The sequence below is a fragment of the Balaenoptera musculus genome, chromosome 4, assembly GCF_009873245.2.
Source record: "Balaenoptera musculus isolate JJ_BM4_2016_0621 chromosome 4, mBalMus1.pri.v3, whole genome shotgun sequence".
NCBI classification, from domain to species: Eukaryota; Metazoa; Chordata; class Mammalia; order Artiodactyla; family Balaenopteridae; genus Balaenoptera; species Balaenoptera musculus.
The window spans coordinates 115,967,510-115,989,938 of record NC_045788.1 but is presented as its reverse complement, the minus strand read 5'-3'; the positions used below and the strand labels follow the sequence as shown (position 1 = coordinate 115,989,938).

At 36.4% G+C, this 22,429-nt stretch overlaps 1 protein-coding gene across 2 annotated transcripts in view; it reads left to right on the top strand.

Moving 5' to 3' along the window:
• LOC118895014 (SAM domain-containing protein SAMSN-1) overlaps positions 1-22,429 on the top strand; it is a 124,826-nt gene that overhangs the window by 56,377 nt on the left and 46,020 nt on the right. The window contains exon 1 of one of the 2 annotated variants that reach the window (XM_036851875.1): positions 20,989-21,105. The exons of the other annotated variant lie outside the window; for it this stretch is intronic. Within the exon in view, the coding sequence (XP_036707770.1) occupies positions 21,049-21,105 (57 nt within the window). The 5' untranslated portion in view covers positions 20,989-21,048. Of the gene's footprint in view, positions 1-20,988; positions 21,106-22,429 lie in introns of those variants that run through there. 2 annotated transcript variants of the gene reach the window in all.

Genomic DNA, 22,429 nt, shown 5'->3' with positions numbered 1-22,429 from the left:
TCTCGATTAGGATTCCCTTGGATGGGAAACTTCGTTTTTGAAGATTCTGAGTTGGAGGATAAGCCAGATGGTATAGGTTGCGATTTCTTCAGCTCTAAAACAAATAGGTAAGACTAGGTAACCACTAAGATCTTGTCCAGGATAAATATTCATGAATCAACTTTGTGAAGGAATAAATAGCAGTTGTGAATTATATTAAGCCATCATCTAGGGAATAGGACCTGATTCCCATGAAAATATTCCCAAACTCAGAGCCTTATATTTTAATATGTAAAATGGTGAACACCTTTTATTTATTTTTATCCAATTTTAAAATAAATAGGCAGGAGGAAATGTGTAGTGCTCTTCTAACTTGGATGTCTTGCCATTGCGTGCTTACTAGAACTCAATGCTGCTTGGATGTGAAAACTTGATATACTTCTGTTTAGGAGTGGGGCTTAGGGAACTCATTCTAGATGAGAAGTAGAGGGTTTGGAAGCCTGAAGATTTGAAGGAGAGAAAACACATTGAAAGAAAGAATCACAGTATGTCAGATGATTCCAAATAAAATAATCTACCTTAAAATCTGGCTAGAGTATTATGTTTTAAAACTATTTCTCTGTGTGTGGTTTCATGAACCAACTACCTCAGAATCACCTACGGTATTTGTTACCAAGGTCTGCCCACTCCAGATTACTGAATCAGAATTTCTAGGATGAACATTCTTTGACAAGCTCTTTAGATGATATTTTTATGTTCACCAAAGTTTGAGAATCATCTCTGCATAGAAGAAAAGAATTCCCTGATTTTTCAATTTCATCTTCACCAATCCAGGAAGTCTTTCTGAGAAGCTCTCATATGTATATCACTTTCAGAAGTTATTTAATCTCATAAACACAACAATCCCATAAAGTAGATAATTCAATTTTCCAAATGAGGTAATAGGTCTCTGAAGGTTGAGGAAGTTGCACAAGCCCTGTTTCAGGGCCAAGCTGGGATTTCAAAGTCTTCCAAATCCCATACCTATAAGATAGTCAAGTCACGTTAGGGATCTCACACTGAGAACACAACAAAGGAATGCCCTGGGCAGCCCTTGGGAATTCTCAGTACTAAAGACTCCTGTGATCAGCCTATATGAAACTGTACAGAGCCTTTAATGGGTGCCGCTGATATTTCCCCAGAAATAGTTTTGTGCTTTCCAAACTGATTTGGTTGAAACTCCTATCAGAGAGTGTTTGGGACTTTTGATAAATCACAGAGTAGAAAAACCCCTGGACAGAGGGTATAACAAATGACCAGACCAATTACGTATCTTCCAGATTTTACAAAATACTTTTGAATATAAATAGCTCTTATGATAATACATATTTTTTTTAAGTAACTTTCTAAATAGAATCTGATTTTCTTAACTGGGTCATTGTTGTGTTCTTTCGAGCTTAATATCCAAGCTGGATAAAAATCATTCACCTTACTCATTTGTGAAACTTTCCCCAATTTATGGGTGACTTTTATTTTTTATGCTCCCATTTTTCAACTGTCTCTTCTGCCAACTCCTTAATACGGATGTTTTAGTGGATTGCCTTCCTATTGTTCTAGTGGCATGGAACTCTCTGCCAACATTCCTCTATGACCTAAGGCCCTTAACACAGTGTTCTACCCGATCGCTGAGGAATAAAAATCAACCCCTCTATCAGAGAGTCAAAGAAAATGTCCAGTTTTGCTAATTACACAGCCCATTTACTTTAGTGAGAGTTTCCAATACCATTTGGTCATGATCATTAAATCCTGAGATGTTTGAACCAAGTAGATAGGTTTGAATGGGATCTTGAGGTGGTATGTGTGTGTGTGTATGTGTGTGTGTGTGTGTTTCTTTGCATCATATAACACTAACATAACTCAAAAAGAAATATGTGAAAAAGGTTTCATTTGATTCACCATGGCCAACCTTCCTCTGCCTTTATCTTTATTCTAAACCAACTTTTAAGTGGCATTATATGGTGGTAGCCATATATAATGCAATATGTTTTTTTTCTTAATGTTCCTTTAAATGTCAGAATAGGTTTGGGAAATGAAAATCATTGGTGTGAAATGGTAACAAAGCTGATACTTTTGAAATATTTATGTTAAAAGGCTTTTTGAAATTGAGTGCTTAGCTTCTGTAATGTGCTTTTCCTGACAGTCTGTAACCCTTGGTATCCTTATTCACTGCAATTAGTAAATTCGATGCCTGTATTTATTGTGCATTAATTCATTTCAGATGAAAGTGGGAAAGAGTCTCCCTTGAATGAAATACAGCTGAATTTAAATTCAGCCGAAGGAACCACAGCCCAAATGTGGTTACTGCCAAAGAGTTGTCAAGCAACATTCTGGTCTTTGTATCCGGGCAAATTGTTAGAAAAGTGATCTTATGTCTTTACCAGTAACAGAACTAACTAGAAATTCAGTCTGCATGTATGGAATTGGACGTGAATAAACTGTGATATGTCCCTGTTCTTTCCACTGTCTAGATTTCTGCCCTCTCTCCACCCCACTGGCAAATGTACATTAGCTTGCCTTTTAAAGCGAAACCTATCAACCAATCCCCAACATTTAGTAAACCCTAGCAGAATCCACAGAATATTTTTGCATTTGTCATATGGCTAGCATTGTACTCACCATGATGTTTAGAAGTTTATGCAACACAGCATAAGGGGAAGGCCATTAGACTTTAAAGGAAGAAATCCTGAGTTTAAATTTGGAATCCATGGCATACACAGTCACATTACTGCCTGAGTCCCAGTTGTTTCTTCTGTGTAGTGGGAAAAATATAGCCTTTCTCCTAGACTTATCATTAAGATGGTAAGAGATGTTTTATGTAAAGGTGCTTAGCTCCCTGCCTGGTATATTGATGGTGACCAAGAACCCCAAGAACAAAAGTTAAAAGGAAACAAATACATTTTTAGAAAGTTGTATCTCAAAACCAGGGTGGCGATTATAGATGCAGGTGTAAATTAAGCATTTTGTTGAGTTCATTGGCCTACTTTTGAACTTTACTACTGACTCTCAACTTTTCAGTATTGCTCCCAGAGTAAATGTTAACTTTATCAACAGAGGATGAATAGTTGAAATATTTTCAGTACATTTTCCAGGATTTCTATACGGTATACACAAATCAAAATGTGTTTTCTTCTCAGCTTTACATGCTCTGTGGTATGTCCCTTCTGTTTTTCTCCCTATCACCTCTGCTCAATTTCAGTTATCTCTTCAGTTCTTTTTCCATTCTTTCAAAGCCTGCATGCTGTCTGGTAAGTATGTGTTTGCTACAACTTCTCCTACTGGGTTGATTTTGAGTTACCCTTCTCTGCCCTCAATTTCCTTCTCTGACTGCTCCTGAAATATACTCCTTTGGGGTCTTAGGAGGAAGTGACAGTGTAGTGAGGCCTTGGAAAATAATTACAAAATAGAGAGTGAGAAAAGGGACTAGAGCAGAAGAAGGGGAGGTGGCCCATTCTCTAGCTACAAAACCAAGGTTTATATGTACAGCTGACTGCTAAAGAAATGAGCGGGGTTGCTTTTGGCTTGTTGTGTTCTTCCTTAATTTGTTTGTGAGTTTTATTCTACATGAAAGGTTTGGCTGTGTAGTATAGTGAAGTCAGCCCTGAGATCAATTCTTGGCCATTTGTTAGCTTTCTGACTTTAGGTGAGGTAGCTGTTTTGTGCCTCAGTTTCTTCTTTGTAAAATAGGAGATAATAACACTTTGTACGTTGTTAAGAGGATTGAGATGTAATGCTCTACAGCAGCGTATCAATAAATGTTTGTTCATTTTCCTCTTCCAAAAATCTATCTTCTTCTTGTCTCATTCTATACTTTAATAACAAACTAGACTGAATATATGAGTATGCAAAATGTTGGCTTTTAAACTCTAAACTGTATCCATATAACTCTTCTTTCAAGTCAATATTTTGGAGGCGTCTAAGTTTCTCTCTTAGATGATCTGATCTGAAATCAATTGCATGGGTTCAGAACTAGTCATCTTCTTCTTTCTAAAGTGCAAATAATATATGCAAATTGGCAATTTTTAAAATGGAGATAATTTCCAATGCTAGGCAACACAGTAGGAAGTAAAATATGGTGTTTGGAAGAAGGAATGAAAAAAATGAATGAATGCCAGTGGGTATGCATACTTAACTCAGCCTCCCATGTGGACATAGGGTATTTTGGGTTTACTATTTGTTACCACTCTTAATTGTGCCTGTATTACTTGTTCAGTCTTTTCCTATTTAGGTAGTTCTACCGCTATGGGTACTGATACACGTGTCAATCACAGAGAGACAAGGCACTCCTCTATCAATATCCATGTTCACAACTGCTCCCAAATATTTTATATATGTTCTTTCCTGTTTTGCAGGGTAAGAAACTGTCATACAATACCATTTAAGGCCTCCAACCTCTCTAAAATGTCATTTTATAGGAACAACTAATCGAAAACACCTGTTGTTTGTGTACCCATGGCTTAATAAGTGGGGAGGAAGGTCACATGACAATAGTTCCGCACTACATTTTCATGACAAATGACAAATGAAGAGGCCAGTGCTGTCCTTAGATCCAGTACTGCCCTTAGCTGTTTCCTTAAATCAACATTCTTCTTCTCTCTCAGCCTTAACTTTCCCAAGTGAATTTTATGATTTTACATATCAGTGTCCAAGACATCTGAATATTAACTTGTGTACACAAGTTTTTTGTGTTTATTTAGAGTCTTAATAATCTCACTGATTTTTAAATTTACTGTACTCTGTACTTCATGTTTTTAAAAACGGAGGTGATATTAAATTGCTTCTTCAATATAATACAATTAGAAACATAATTTACATTTTGGGTTATGTCATATAATTAATATTTTTGTAACATTGTCAGTTATGGTATTCAGTAAATGAGATGAAAGATAAATGGAGATGTGTCTTATATTCACTAAATTATTTACTCATATATGCAAGTATGACATGTTGTGTCTCAGGAGGTTGAAAACAGCTAAAGAGTATGTAGCCTTAGAAGTGTAAGTGTCATAGGTCTGAATGTCACCTACTTCAATTGGAGAAAAGTCATTTGCTTGCATCAAAGCTGCCAATTATCACAGTTCATGATATTTCTAGGAAATACCCCTAACAGAAATAACAGCTGTCTTCCAGCTTCCTTATATTGATCTTAGTGATAGTATGTTTCTTAACAAGTTTTTTACTTGTACAGGAATAGACATTTCAAGATGTGGATATAAACCAGATTCTGCAACTAAGATAAAGAGCAAGGAAAACAATCTTGGGAACCTAAATGGCTTGCTACTGGAAAATTAATTTTATTCATTTCATGGTTCTAAGATTTTTTAACTGAATTTTTAAATCAGTATCAAAATACCAATATCAACATCATTTCAAATGTCCATATTATTGTATTAGTACAGTCATTTTTCATTGTGACATTTCCATCACTTAAAAAAGTGATCTGGTAGGACTGAATTTAAAGTATGCCCTTTTCTTTATCCAGGTAACGTTATGCAGACAGGAGAGCTCTAATATAATGTTTTGGACCAAACTGAGAGAAGGAGAAGGGTGATCCTTTTTTTTGTTTCATAGGTGAGGAGATACTGAGGAACTATATTGGTCAATAAGCTTTGGAAATATTACAGATTCTCTCCATTCCCCATCTCTAATCTGTGCTCCACATTTCAGCCAGAACCCGTTCTGTAACACACAAATCTGGTCTCATTGCTCTCTTGCTTCAGTAGTTTCCAACCCATATAAATTATGATCCCATTACATTCAAATCTACACTATTTAACATGTTGTATCACTTTCCTAAGGCTACCATGATAAAGCACGCACCCTGGGTAGCTTAAAACAACAGATGTTTATTATCTAACAGTTCTGGAGGTTAGAAGTCCAAAATCAAGGTGTTGACAGGGCCATGATGTCTCAGAAGCCTTTACAGTAGGATTTTTCCTTGTTTCTTCCAGCTTCTGGTAGCTCCAGGTTTTCCATGGCTTGTGGCAGCATAACTCCAATTTCCACTTCCATCTTCACATGGCTATCCTCTCCCTGTGAGTTTCTATGCAGCCCTTCCTTCGTGCATGTGTGTGTCCAAATTCCCTCTTCTTTTAAGGACACCTGTCATGTTAGATTAAGGGGTCACTTTAATCAAGGATGACCTCAATTGAACTAATTATGTCTGAAACAACCCTATTTCCACATAAGGTCACATTCTGAAGTACTGGGGGTTAGGACCTCAGCATAGCTTTTTGGAGGGATACGATTCAACCCATAACACATGGCCTCCAAATCCTTCATAGTCTGGCCTTAAGCCACCTGCCAGCCCCATCATCTGTCTTTCTCCTCATTTGCCACACCCACTTGCTGTGGGGAATTACTCCTCACTCCCAGACCATACCAAACACTCTCATGCCTCTCGCCCTCATATACTCTTCTCCTTGCTGGAATCCCCCCTGCATTTCCCCTTGTCTGCCTGGTAAATTCCTATTTGGCTCATTGTTACCTCAAGTACTCCTGAGAGTTTTACTTCCTTAGTAAAAGTTTTCCTTATTTCTCCAGACAAATTAGCAATGTGCCCTCTATGCTTTCCCTGCTCATACACTCTGGGTTGATACAAAACACATCATGTTGAATTGTCACTCTATTGGTCTGTCTTCTCACTAAACTGTAAACTCTCAGAAGGCAGTGCCCATGCCTCTCCATCTTTGGAAACCTGGTAGAGTGCCAGGCCCACAGTAGACATTCAAGACATATTTGTTAAACAAATAAGATAGGGCCCCACTTCCATATCTTCGAATACAACGAGAATGATGAGAAGAGTCGAGAAGTAATATTTTACGCCTGCAGGGCATTCAAGTCCCACTTAGTCTTCTCTGTGTTTGTTTGCTAGAGGGATTTTGCCAAATCTGTCTCTCCAGGGCAAAACAGTGTGTCACAGGAAAGGCACTAAAGCATATTAAGGGTTCCTACGCTCATGATGGCCAGAGGTGTGATGGCTTAAAGACTAGCAACAGATTTCTACAGTTTCCAAATTGATACCATCTCCAGGTGGATTGTATTCACCTGCTGATTGCCAGCGGAGGAGATGACCTTTGCTGGCTGAAATAAAGAAGTTGGCTCTGCATGAACCATATGACATACTGACTGATTGTGCTAAGAGCTAGAAAAAAAAATACACATTTTCCCCTAAATATTTATCATCTTGCAAAGAAAGTTTATTTTCTTTTTTAAAGGAGAAGTGTTAGTTTTCTAAAGTGTCATCTCCACAAAGATGAGTTAACAAGTTCAAGTCAAGCTTTAATATTTAGAGAATTATAGGGCCAGCATTTTAGTGGAGATGGGACCAATATAATTTCTTTCAATAGGAAAGAAGATATTTCACTCCAGTGAATGCTTTGCAGGAAAGCTCCTAGGCTCAGAATTAGATGTCCTAGAATCAGGAGCCGAGTTGGTAGAAGAGGAAATTCGATCTCCCATGTGCATAACATCAGGATAAGCACTTTATTGGAAAGATGTTAGGGTAAAAACTTATGTTAAAAGATATTCAGCCTTAAGAAAAAACGTGATATAAATCAATAATAGATCATACAGATTGCCAACAAACACATGAAAGGATGCTCAACATCACTCATCATTAGAGAAATGCAAATCAAAACTACAATGAGGTATCACCTCCCACTGGTCAGAATGGCCATCATTAAAAATCTACAAACAATAAATGCTGGAGAGGGTGTGGCGAAAAGGGAACCCTCTTACACTGTTGGTGGAAATGTAAATTGATACCACCACTATGGAGAACAGTATGGAGGTTCCTTAAAAAACTAAAAATAGAACTACCATACGACCCAGCAATCCCACTACTGGGCATATACCCTGAGAAAACCATAATTCAAAAAGAGACATGTACCACAATGTTCATTGCAGCTCTATTTACAATAGCCAGGACATGGAAGCAACCTGTGTCCATCGACAGATGAATGGATAAAGAAGATGTGGCACATATATACAATGGAATATTACTCAGCCATAAAAAGAAACAAAATTGAGTTATTTGTAGTGAGGTGGATGGACCTAGAGTCTGTCATACAGAGTGAAGTAAGTCAGAAAGAGAAAAACAAATACTGTATGCTAACACATATATATGGAATCTAAAAAAAAAAAAATGGTTCTGATGAACCTAGTGGCAGGACAGGAATAAAGACACAGTTACAGAGAAAGGACTTGAGGACATGGAGAGGGGGAAGGGGAAGCTGGGGCGAAGTGAGAGATTAGCATTGGCATATATACACTACCAAATGTAAAACAGATAGCTAGTGGGAAGCAGCCACATAGCACAGGGAGATCAGCTCAGTGCTTTGTGACCACCTAGAAGGGTGGGATAGGAAGGGTGGGAGGGAGATGCACGAGGGAGGGGATATGGGGACATATGTATATGTATAACTGATTCACTTTGTTATACAGCAGAAACTAACACAACATTGTAAAGCAATTATACTCCAATAAAGATGTTAAAAAAAATAATAAATCTTTATCTTCATTAGCAAGGTATGTTGACATATCTCACTGATTTCTCCATAAAAGAGAGTTTTTTGAAAGTGGTTTATAGTCTGTGTGTTTCAAAATGTTTGCAAGATTTTTTTTCTGATAATGTCTAGTTAAACAGTTATTCTGCCTGCCATAATCCTTTTTGGTTCTGAGGGGTACTGATTCTGAGATTTCGATCCTGATACTTGTTAATCCAAAGAAATGGCCTAAACTGCACAAACCTATAGAGTTGAGTTATTCATCCATTCAACAAACACTTCCTGACCTCTCTCTGTGCCAGGCCCTGTGCTAGTGCTAGCAATAGGCGTGGCCTCTACCTTCTAGGTAACCAAGACAAACAAACAAACAAACAAATAAGAGCAGTTTAACAAAAGGTCAAGCACCTACGTGTATTTAGTTGGAGAAGGCCCTCTGTGGAGGTGACATAGAGCCTGCTGCTTTAAGAATGACAAGGAGCCAGTCATGTGAAAGTGAAGGAAAGAGCACTTCAAACAAAAGAGAGGGCTCGACTAAAAGCCCAAGACACAAAAGAACTGAACGGTGTCCAAGCACAGAGCGAAGACCAGCGTGACTGGATCAGGGAAAGAAAGGAGAGTGGCCCACACAGGCAAAGGCCATAGATGTCCAGGCCTTCCTGGTCATGAGAAAGTACGGAGTTTTTGTTTTCAAAGTGCAATTACAAACCCACAGTTAAATGCTTATCACCAAATCTAAGTGAAAGCAGAACTGAATTCTTCTGTAGAAATTTCCCCTGGTTGGTGGCTGAGGATAAACAGCATATTCAAATGTCATTATAGCATGTGACAATGAGAGAACAGCAGGTTAAACTAGCCATGGCATATGTACCAGCATTGGAAATCAGAGGCTAGACGTGGTCCCAAGAAGTTGCGTCACATTGTGACCACAATGTAGAATGAAAGTAGGACTTGAAAGCCTGGGAATCTAATGCTTTTCTACTATGTATTTGAAGGAGGGGGATAAAACTAGCGTTTGTTAAGATCTTCTATGTATCAGGAATTTTATATATATTGTCTGATTTAATCCCAACAATAATCTCACGAGGAAATACTATTTTCCCCTTTTACCAATGAGGCAATTGAAAGTCGGAGAGGTCAAATGTTGGGCCCAAGTTTATATAGTTTGACTGAACTCAAACCTATGTCAGTCTTCCAAGGTCCACACGCTCTCATCCCATCACAGGGCCTCCATGGAAGGGTGACATGAGGAAAAGCAGACCCCAAGCCAGGCTTGCTCAGCAGAGGACTAGTAACCAGAGCGTGTAACTGCTGCAGTGGCTGCTTTGAGTGTCTAGAATTGCAATGCCCTTGAAAATAAAACAGGGAATCCTATTTCCTTCCAAATAGATGTTAGGTTTCAATTAATCAGTTAGTTTTCTTAGGCTGCTGGGCACGGATGTTAACTTGGCTATTTGATTCGCCACACTACTTGATTGACAAAGAAAAAACAGATTTTCCTTTCATTTCTCACAAGTATAGCTGCAAAAGTTATGGAAAGTTTTCATATTCGAGAAGAAAATAGAATTGAATTGTGGGTAACATACTTGTAAAATCCTGTAAATGATCACTTGATTTCTCCCTTCCCAGAAATGACAAATACAAATGCTTTAAAATTAGAATGCAGAAGAATTCTCAAGAAGAAGGGTTTCTGAGGACTTGTGCCTTGCTGTGGCTTCACACTTTATTTGGAAACCTCAGTTTGTATGTGTTGGGTTGGGGAGGGCAACGTGTACCTATTTATATCATACTTGGTCTCCTAAGAAGTTCTTCCATTACTCTTTGTATTGAAAGGTAAAGACGGAATTCCATATAAATGAACACATATATACATGCATATATACACATGTATACATACATATAAATACATATATGTGCATACATATGATTTAAGTGTATGTATGTATGACACTGTGAAATTTGATTTTGCTGTAGTATACATTTTTACATTAAAAACCTTCACTACAATCATATTCTATTCATTTCTTTTGTAATTAAACTGATATGCAATTAAAGTATTCCATCTTAATTACAGTCAAAGTTGAAGGGATGAAGGTCCCATAAGGGGTTTTGATTAAGTAATAGGCTATACAGTTACTATCTCTTACAGCTTTACAGCTTTAGCATAGTTTCAAATGTTAAGGTGTGAAAAATAATCTGGTCACTCTTGAATCTGCTATAAATTTTTCTGATGAGTAAAGGTAGAAAGGAAATAGAAATAATTTTGTACTTCCTGTATAAGAATAGCTTTCTGAGGAAGCTCATATATATCTCTCCAGGGGTATTTTATTAATACATTTTTCTTCAACAGGTAAAGAGAGGAAATCATGGTCTATTGATCAGCATAGTCTACCTTCCTCTAGTGCTTCTGGGGAAAGAAGTACGAATTAAGCAGGGGATTTTTTATGGCTTTAGAAGTATTTTAAGGCCTACATTTTTTAATTGAATGAAAGATTCTTTAAATTCTATAGTGCTCTACAATTTCCAAAAGTTTCACACACATGACTTCATATAATCCCATAATAACCCTTTTTATTCTCCTACCCTTATATTGCTCCTCTCCTCTTCCCTCTCCCTGCTGGTAACCACTAGTTTGTTCTCTATGTCTGTGAGTCTGCTTCTTTTTTGTTTTATTGACTAATCTGTTGTATTTTTTAGATTCCACATATAAGTGATATCATGCAGTATTTGTCTTCCTCTGTCTGACTTATTTCACTTAACATAATGCCCTCCAAGTCCATCCTTGTTGCTGCAAATGGCAAAATTTCATTCTTTTTTATGGCTGAGTAGTATCCCACTGGGTATACATAGCATATCGTCTTTATCCATTCATCTGTTGATGGACACTTAGGTTGCTTCCATACCTTGGCAATTGTAAATAATGCTGCTATGAACATTGGGGTGCATGTATCTTTTCAAATTAGTGTTTTTGTTTTTTTCAGATACATACCCAGGAGTGGGGTTGCTGGGTCATATGGTGGTTCTATTTTTAGTTTTTTGAGAAACCTCCATACTGTTTTCCACAGAGGCTGCACCAGTTTACATTCCCACCGGCAGTGTATGAGGGTTCCCTTTTCTCAACATCCTCTCCAATATTTGTTATTTGTGTTCTTTTTGATGATAGCCATTCAGACAGGTGTGAGGTGATATCTCATTATGGTTTTGATTTGCACTTCCCTGATGATTAGTGAAGTTGAGCATTTTTCATGTGCCTGTTGGCTATCTATATTTCCTCTTGGGAAAAATGTCTATTCAGTTCTTCTGCCCATTTTTTTAACTGGGTAGTTTGGGTTTTTTGATGTTTTTTGATGTTGAGTTGTATGAGCTGTTTATATATGTTGGATATTAACCCTTTATCAGTCATATCATTTTCAAATAGCTTCTCCCATTCAGTAGGTTGTGTTTTTGTTTTGTTGAGGATTTCCTTTGCTGTGCAAAAGCTTTTAAGTTTAATTAGGTCCCATTTCTTTACTTTTGCTTTTGTTTCCTTTACTCTAGAAGACAGACCCCCAAAAATAATGCTGCAATTCATGTCAAAGATTGTTTTGCCTATGTTTTCCTCTAGGAATTTGTAGTATCCGGTCTTACATTTAGGTCTTTAATCCATTTTGAGTTTATTTTTATATATAGTATTAGAGAATGTTCTAATTTTGTTCTTTTACATGTAGCTGTCCAGTTTTCCCAGCACCACTTATTGAAGAGGCTGTCTTTTCTCCATTGTATATTCTTGCCTCCTTTGTCATCGATTAACTGACCATAAGTGTATGGGTTTATTTCTGGGCTCTCTATTCTGTTCCATTGATCTACGAGTCTGTTTTTGTGCCAGTACCATACTGTTTTGCTTACTGTAGCTTTATAATACAGTCTGAAGTCAAAGAGCATGATTCCTCCAGCTTCATTCTTCTTTCTCAAGATTGTTTTGGCTATTCGGCGTCTTTTGTGTTCCCATACAAATTTTTAAATTATTTGTTCTAGTCCTGTGAAAAATACTATTGATATTTTGATAGGAATTGTATTGAACCTGTAGATTGTCTTCAGTAGTATGGTCATTTTTAACAATATTAATTCTTCCAATCCCAGAACACGGTATATCTTTCCATCTGTTTTTGTCATCTTCAATTTCTTTCATCAGTGTCTTATAGTTTTCCAAGTATGGGTCTTTAACCTCCTTAGGTAGGTTTATTTCCAGGTATTTTATCCTTTTTGATGCAGTGGTAAATGGGATTGTTTCCTTAATTTCTCTTTCTGATAGTTCATTGTTAGTGTATAGAAATGCAACAGATTTCTGCATATTAATTTTGTATCTTGCAACTTTACCAAATTCATTGATGAGCTCTAGCAGTTTTCTGGTGGTGTCTTTAGGATTTTCTATGTAAAGTATCAAGTCATCTGCAAAAAGGGACAGTTTTACTTCTTCCTTTACAATTTGGATTCCTTTTATTTCTTTTTCTTCTCTGACTGCTGGGGCTAGGACTTGCAAAACTGTGTTGAATAAAAATGGCAAGACTGGACATCCTTGTTTTGTACCTGATCTTAGAGAAAAAAACAAAGGATTTTAATTGTACATGTACTATGCTCCAATAAAAATTAATTTAAAAATGTTTTCATGCAAAGCTAGTTCAATTTGTTCAGTCAGTATTGTACTATGAACAGAATTTCCTTTTAGCCTAATGAGACATAATTCAGGAGGTACTGGATTATATTCTTTTTTTTTTTTTTTAATTATTTATTTATTTATTTATGGCTGTGTTGGGTCTTCGTTTCTGTGCGAGGGCTTTCTCTAGTTGTGGCAAGCGGGGGCCACTCTTCATCACGGTGCGCAGGCCTCTCACTATCGTGGCCTCTCTTGTTGCGGAGCACAGGCTCCAGACGCGCAGGCTCAGTAATTGTGGCTCACGGGCCCAGCCGCTCCACGGCATGTGGGATCTTCCCAGACCAGAGCTCGAACCCGTGTCCCCTGCATTGGCAGGTAGACTCTCAACCACTGCGCCACCAGGGAAGCCCTGGATTATATTCTTAGTTTAAAATTACTTTGAAGATTTTTAATAAAAACATTTCTTATTGTTTTAGACTATCTATAAAGAATGAAAAGGCAAACTAATTTCACAGGATACTGTATTTCTGTGCTTGTGAGAAGAATCTGAAAATGTGGAGAGAACACTATTACTTAAATGTGAAAATGGATTTCTATTGAAAAGCTTCATTTTTTTCCTGCCTTCTTCCTACTGTGTCATACCAGTAGCAATGTCCTATGTCAATCTTAAAAATTATAAGGTTGGAGTGGTAGTGATAGGGATCAGTTTTATGTAATTAGCTACATGCTTCTTATAATTAGGAGTTTAGCAAATAAGATAAAGAACACAAATGTTTTAAAGGGCAGAATTAAAGAAGAGAGTTGGAGGTGATAAAAATGTGAATAGTTGGCAAAGCTTAAATGTAGCATATCATCTATATACATTTACCAAAAAGATGCAAACCTACAAAGACATTTGATAAAAGGATAGGAGAAGAGATGCCAACTAATGTTTGGGATGATGGAAGGTGAATGGAGGATTGGAGCAAGGCAGTCTCAGAACCTGCAGAAAAGGATGCTGCAGTGAAGTGAGTTAGTGTGCACCAAAGAGCCCCTCGGAGCCTCAGCATTTGAAACCTGCAAGGAAACTAACCTGCTCCTTCACAGCCCATCCAGGACGTGGGAGGATTATTACCTGCAGAACTTAAATGATCTCAGAGAATAGAATTTCAGAAGCTGCCATTTAGGGTTCTTCTGATAAAAAGGCTTCCTTGCTGCCTGATCACCTAACAAGCCCACCCATTTACACAGAGCTTCCAGTCAGGATTTTTATACCATGCTCTTAGTGATGTATCAACAACCAAAAATCACTAGACATTTGAAGAAAGCCTCAAAGATGAAAGACAGTGGTCAAAGCAAACAAGAGAAAGAAATCAGAAAGAGACAAAAACAATGAAAGGAACAGAAGGAAATTATAAAAATGGTAATTAATAACTCAGATATATAAGAGAACCTATTCCATTTATATTTTAGTGCTTAGTGTTTAGTATATGCCAGGCACTTTTCTACTAACTTTATAATAGTGTCTTATTTAAGCCTCATAGCAATTCCTTTGAGGTAGGCACTACTATCATGTCCATTTTATAGGAAGGTTATGTAACTAGCCAAGGACATCTTAGCAAATGGCAGAGCCAGGATTTGAACCCAGGTAGTCAGCTTGAAGTCCACTCTCTTAACCATTACATTTTACCTCCTTTCCAAGAATTAAGAATAGAATGTTCTCAAAACCTCACTTTTCTTTAGTTTTTAAAATATATTGCTATTAAAATATACCCTTGAAGTAAAAGCTAAGACCTCAAAAATGACCTGTACCCATCTACACTAACCCCCCCATTCCATCCCCTGACTCTCTGCACCCAAGTAAATCATTACATTAAAAGCTATGTTCCTCACTCCTTTATTTTTTAAACTGTGCATGTATTTTTCTAAAGAGCATCATGCTATATGCAATTCTTCTTTGAAATGTTCTTTTCACTTAATATTGTAATTCCAAGATTCATCCATATCGTTGCATGTTAATCGATTTCATTAATTGTTACTGCTGTATTAAAGAAAAAAGAACAAAATGTTATGAAAGGAAACAATAAGAAGTTTTACAAAACAAAAAAAATTTTATTTATTTATTTATTTATTTATTTTTGGCTGCGTTGGGTCTTCGTTGCTGCACACGGGCTTTCTCTACTTGCAGCAAGCTGGGGCTACCCTTCGATGTGGTGTGTGGTCTTCTCATTGCAGTGGCTTCTCTTGTTGCGGAGCACAGGCTCTAGGCACATGGGCTTCAGTAGTTGTGTCACGCGGGCTCAGTAGTTGTGGCTCGTGGGCTCTAGAGTGCAGGCTCAGTAGTTGTGGCACATGGGCTTAGTTGCTCCACAACTTGTGGGATCTTCCTGGACCAGGGTTCAAACCTGTGTCCCCTGCATTGGCAGGCAGATTCTTAACCACTGCGCCACCATGGAAGTCCCAAAACAAAATATTATAGTTAAAAGAAAATATTTATTAGAATAATTAGTAGAAAAATAATGGAATTTCCTAGAAAGTAAAAAAAAAAAAAAATTAAGAAGGGGAAGGGGAAGAAGAAGAAGGAGAAGAAGAACAAGAAGGAAAAGAAGAAGGAGGAGGAGGACAAGGGGGAGGAGAAGAAGAAAACAGAGAAATATAATACAATGAGAGTATCAATTGGGGTGTCTAACATTGTACTAATAAGATTTACAGAAAAAGAGAACAGAGAAAGAGATGAAGAATTTATCAAAGAAACAGACCTTAAGGTTGTGTGTTTCCAGTTTGAAGAGCCATCGAGAGAGCAGTGCAGGGAATGAAAAAATAAACTATATCAAGACACATAATATGACATTTTAGGACATACCAAGGATAAAAGGAATATATATATATTTTTTTCTTTTTTTTCTTTCTCTCCAATGTCATTTGTCTTCTCAACAAAAACTTTGGAAGCTAGAAGACAATGGAGAGTCTTTCTAAATTCTGCAGAAGAATAAAGTTAGAATTCCAAGTCAAAATAGCATGCAAATGTTAAGTATCTACAAGGTCCTAAAACATTTCCATTAGGGAGGTGTGTTTCTGCAAATGAAAGAATAGACAAAAAAGATAATGTGAGATTCAGGTCAAAGAGGATCCAAACCAAGAGGAGATTGAGAATTTCCATTTAAGCCTCAGTATTGCATACTTAGAGATTAATCACACCCCACTGAAACAAGGAAAAAGTAAATTTGAAATGTTTGAGCATTTAAAATTATAAATATGGTGATTGAACTTAAATGTTCAAAAAAAATCAGTTGATAAATTTGTTGGGGGCATTTATTTGGGATACGTTAGCAATTATGAACTCCAAAAATAAACAACAAAGGGGACACAAAGCACAAAACATAATTTTACTTATCCATGAACAATATTTATAAAATAATAATAACTAATGATTTAACTAAATAATTATAAGAGAGTAGGGGAGTGAAAGGAGTACAAAATCCTCAAGGACAAAAACAGGAATCAATAGACAACGTCTAATACATAAATCAAGAAAGTATGGGCCTATCATGTAGAAAAATGAATTTAACCAATGAGAAAAATGGTTTTAATACTGGATGGATAAAACACAGTATTGAAATAAGAAGTCTGGGTGTATAAACAGATGTCACAGGGAGCTACTGTTTTTTAAGCTTTTAGGGTAAACGTTTCAGTTTTTACAAAATATGAAATGACATTTAGAAGTATAAAAGGGAAACATATTATAGAAATGTGAAGATTATGACTATAATTTGGGTGTGACATTGAGGCAAGAAAAGATTTTAAGATTAAAAGTCAAAGGTTAAGAGAATAATAAATACTTTTTAGGAACATAAATTGGGGAGCTATAGCTCCAGATCAAGGAGAAAATAGAATATGCTTATGGTAGTAACTTCAGAGATAGTATCAATTCATAGATGGATGCTTTATCAAAAGCCATCAGCAGGGAACTTCAGAACCTAGGGAATTTCATAGCATGTAGACAAATCTAATCTGTGCTCCTACCCTGATTTTTATAAGCATGAAATTAGAAAAAATGATTTTAAAGATTGCATTGCAAGGATCTTGACTCTTTACTTAGAGTCACAACAAGGTAGCCTGGGTGGGAGAAGAAAATTGAAGAGGTAGCAGTTTTGTCCATGTGGTACTGAGTCTTAATTAAAGAATAGGGTTCTAGATAGTTACACACTTACTGGTTTGATATTTTTATACACACCTACTGATTGAACCACTCTTTCCAACCAGTAGCTCAGCATTACCCTCCCTCTCCCCAGTCTTTACCATTCCTGCCCTTAACCCCCAAATAAATCACTCCCATTCTTTGTCAGGTCCTTAGGCATAACTATTGTATAGAGTGATGTCTATGAGCTGAGATTTTTGCATTGAACCTTGACTCCACCACTTCCTAGCTGTGCAAACTGGACACATTACCTAACCTCACCTGGAAGTTGAGAATGACAATGGAGATTGTCATGGATTGTCATGTTATGGAGATTTTTTGAGGATTACGTGGGAAATACGAATAAAGCACAAAGCACAATGCAAGGCATATAATAAGCACTCAGAATTAATAGTCATCATTATTATTATTAACTTTGAGAATAAGAAGATGTCATGAATATTAAATTTTTAATCATGAATGTATGAAATTTTGTTTTATCATTACTTATTACGGCAACCACTTAGAAAGTACATATTTATAATTTGTTGAAATAATCTGAGTAATTTGCATATATTTTAAACTTAGTCAGATCCCCGAATTGTTTTAGTCAGTGATGAACTGGTACGCCTCATTTTTTGTTTACTAAGTCTTCTCTTATGTTGTTTTCAAACATCTTGCCATGCATAGATGTGATCTAAGAAGTTCTTCGTCTGTTTCAAAAGAGTTTCTTCCTGTATGATTCTTTAGGTTCACCATTCATCTTAGACTGTTGGTCCTTTTTAGTTATCTCAATTCTCTGTTTCTTCTACAACTAAGATAGTGAGATAATGTGCCACATTATCTCTTTAGAAATTTAAATAAGAAATAATGTCACAAGGCCAGGTTCTCTCCCAAGAGGCTTCCCAAGATATCTAGGGCCTCACCAGCAGCTCTCCTCTAACAGAAGCATAATGTTTGCAGCACACCAAGAGTGGATCCTTTTCGGGATACACTCTGATTAACCACCATGGCATTTTTAAAATTTATAGTGAGAAATAGCAATTGCAGAGTTTCTGGGACTTGTCCCTATGAACAATGCATTCTCTTTCTGCTGACAGGAATTAATCTGTGATTTGAATTTGATTATTCATGTTTTAGCAAACTATCAATAAATATTTATTGGACTGCTGAAACAACTCTTTTATGTCTCACTTTACTTTCTCATAAAATACACCCCAAAGGCTGTCATTTGTTTGCAATTTCTTTAAAATGTTGCCTTACCCACTATGACGCAGAAATTGTAACCGACATATATGCCACGAAGTCCCAGCCTTTTTTCACCTTGCCTGTGTTAAGACCATTAAGGTAATGTGTGAAAACAAAGCACTGAGCCTTTGCTCTTTTGCAATTTCCCTGTTTTAGAACATGTCTTAAGCAACATGTGGCTTCGTGGTTCAATCATGACAGGGAATTTGTGTGCTCAATACTGACTCTCTACCTCATTCCTGTTCTATATACCTTTCACTTTAGAATTTGCTATATCACTCTGGGTCACTCATTAAATATCTTGATAGCACCAGACTTCCACAAAATAGGAGATAATCGATCACAACATTTGCTACTCTGTCACCTGAGATTTTCTGAGGACGAATATGTTTAATACAGATTGTAATAGCACCTCAAATGTCATACCTGCTTTTAATCTCTGGAAAACATTTTTCTCGAGTAGAAGAGAAGGTTGGAAAATTGCTTTTCCCATCTTTAAATCTGAGGGAAAAAATTTCCAGCTTTATTTACATTTTAAATATTTCTTACAGTATTAATGATGGTAAAAATGCCTAGAGATCATAAATTGAGATTTTTCTACAAGCCGCTTGAGCGCAACACTTTTAAAAGCTGCATATAATCCAGCTGTGGTCACCATGAATGTGAGTGTTCTCTATTCTTTACTTATTATTATAGAAATACAATCTATAGCAAACATTATCCCAAACATAACTGTTTGAAATCCATGAACATTTCTTGACATAAAACATTTCTTGACATAAAACATTTCTTAAATAAGTACATTCTTTATTGGCATTTCCTTTTATTCTCACCAAAACCCTAACATGTGATAAGCACATTATCATTCCCATGTTATTGCCTGAAGTCCACAATTGAATTAAATTTCTACTCACAGATGAAGAAATGGGGCCACAGAGGTTGCAAATGTTTCAGTTAAGAAATACATTTTTTCATGAATTTCAATTTCTGAAGAAATGAAAAAATTTTTACTTAGATCACTGCCGTAACTTAAGCCCAAACAGAAAATTTGAAAGGAAGCATACTTCTAGGGAATTACCCAACCTCAGAGTCCTCAGGTTTTTCAATGTTACCCCCTGTGTCATTATTTTGAAAATACCTGCCTGATAATTCTTGAAAAATATAACTCTGCTCTTAATATCCAGTAGAAGAAGCATATTAACCATAATCTTGACAAGTGTATTCCTTCAATTCTGCTATAGAACATAAACTATTTTTTTAGCTAGTCAGGAGGTTCGATATATTGTCAGACAGCGCACAACAGATGCTCAATTTAATATTCGTTAAATGAATCAGTGAAATTTGAAAACTAGAACTGGGTTTTGGAGAGCAGGGGCTTAGAGGTATGAGGAAAGACTGAGAAATAGAGTCAGTTGATTTGTAGAGAAGCTGCTCCTTAAGAATATGGTACCACTGTTTTTCAACCCAGGGGTTTTATAAACAAAATCTAGGTTGATTTCCTTTACAAGCCAGTTTTAATAGAAGTGGAATTTTAGACATTTTACAAGTCTCCCTTTGGTAAATCACTAATTAATAAGAAATCTTGAACTTCTTGCTTTTACTTCCTATGTTGGTTTTGACATTATAATAAAAATGTTAAACCCTTTAGTTTGATAGGGAAAGTCTTTCTAAGCCATATTAGCTCTCTTCCAGGCCCATTAAATAAGGACTTGGGATGCTTCATTTGAAGGTACCATTGATCCATTGGATCACCACTCTAACAGCAATTATCAGCATATGACAATGAAGTTTGTAGCAGAAAGACATCTGGTTAATTGAGGGACTGTTTAATTGATTTCCATATTAATCAGAACTTTACAAAAGTAACAATATGCATAATCATTTACTTCTGGATTCATATTCCTATTTATATGAATTTCATCCATACTCTATTTTTTTTAAATGTGCATACATGCTTTAAATAGGATTAGTATTGTTTAAAGTCTAGTTTATTATGTCTTCCAATAAAGTTTACCTTGGAATGCAAAATTGACTACCTTGAGTATTCTCTTCATCTTTAAATACTAAAAAGCTCACATTTCAAGTTTTGTTTCATTTATTGGCTCAGATGTTTTCTTCCCTCTACCTGTGGAATGTGTTATAGATTTTTATTTTTGTATAAACTAAAAAAATGCACTTTATTTGGAAATCTTCATGGCCCTTGTAACGCAGGCATGTCAAAGTGTGAGATTTAGGAATCTACCTCATAGAATACAGCAGGAACAGAACGTTAAAGAGTTACCAAAGAATTAACGTTAAAAAAAAAAACAAAAAAACAAAAAAAATTTCACCCGTGTAGATGTGAAGTCATATCCTGACCAAAAGAGGAAGTGGCAGGTTACTAGTCTCGAACTTATCTGTGGCTCTACATCATAGACAGCATACTGCTGACCGTCTTCAGTTGTTTCTGTAACAACAGAAAGTGCACTCACTCGGAGTAGTCTGAATTCAAAATGCTGAAGAGAAAACCATCCAATGTTTCAGAGAAGGAGAAACATCAAAAACCAAAGGTAAGGTAATTTCATACATAGTCGGACAAAACCAACATGTTTAATAGAATACACATGCACACACAGTGTTCTTATCTGTCCATCATAAATCAATTCAACCATAGGGTTGAATCCCTCATGGCAATATGGAAAAAATTGAATTGCCAAGTTAAGTTTAGGTGTTAAATAATACCTGACAATTAATGTCTCTGTAATTTTATCTTATAGGGCATATTTGATTATTTACATCTGTAACTGAACTTTGAGCTTGTATTGTCAACTTCATGGAAATCATTTTGGTAGTCTCTTTTTGAAAGGCTGATATTATGAAATCTTTGTGTACATTTTTAATAACTATAAAGGTGTCAAGGTCTTTTTAACAATCTCTTACATTCTCAGCTCTTCATAATATATTTAATTATGAGGTTGTAAAATGGAGATGTTTTGATTAAATATTTAATTTTTTTCATTTTTTCAGACTAAAATATGATAGCTTGTTGTAGAGGTTATTTTTTCTACTCTCTCTCTTGAACTAACTCCACTACTAGAGAGAGGATAGGGTTGTGTTTGGGAAGCATCAAAACCCCATAAATTTATAGATTTGACAAATTGGTTCTATTTGAAATGTTACCCTATTCTTTGTACTGAAAATAATTACTACTTAAAAAGTAGGATATGAGATAACAAAGTTTAGATTCTATTGTAGAACTATAAATTAGTTTCATTAATAACATAAAAGAAAATATCTGTGAAATACTGGTGTCAGAGAAGTTTTCCAAAACCTGTACATTTTTTGAGTTTCTTAGGTAAATAACAATTTAAATCTGCTTGTGAATAAACAATAACTGAGTTCAGGTGTCTTTTTAGAGGACTGATTTATTATCAATTTTTTTTTTTAATTTATTTATTTATTTATTTATGTATGGCTGTGTTGGGTCTTCGTTTCTGTGCGAGGGCTTTCTCTAGTTGTGGCAAGTGGGGGCCACTCTTCATCGCGGTGCGCGGGCCTCTCACTATCGCGGCCTCTCTTGTCGCGGAGCACAGGCTCCAGACGCGCAGGCTCAGTAATTGTGGCTCACGGGCCCAGCTGCTCCGCGGCATGTGGGATCTTCCGGGACCAGGGCTCGAACCCATGTCCCCTGCATTGGCAGGCGGATTCTTAACCACTGCGCCACCGGGGAAGCCCTATTATCAATTTTTGACCTTTATTTGCTTGGCACCGTTCGGAGAGAAAGGAGTTGGGAATTGATTGTGAACTTTTGAATTGTTGTGACATTGAACAATGGTCTATATTTTATAACTCTTTGCAAGTTACCACACAACCTCTCTGAATGAAACTAAAAAT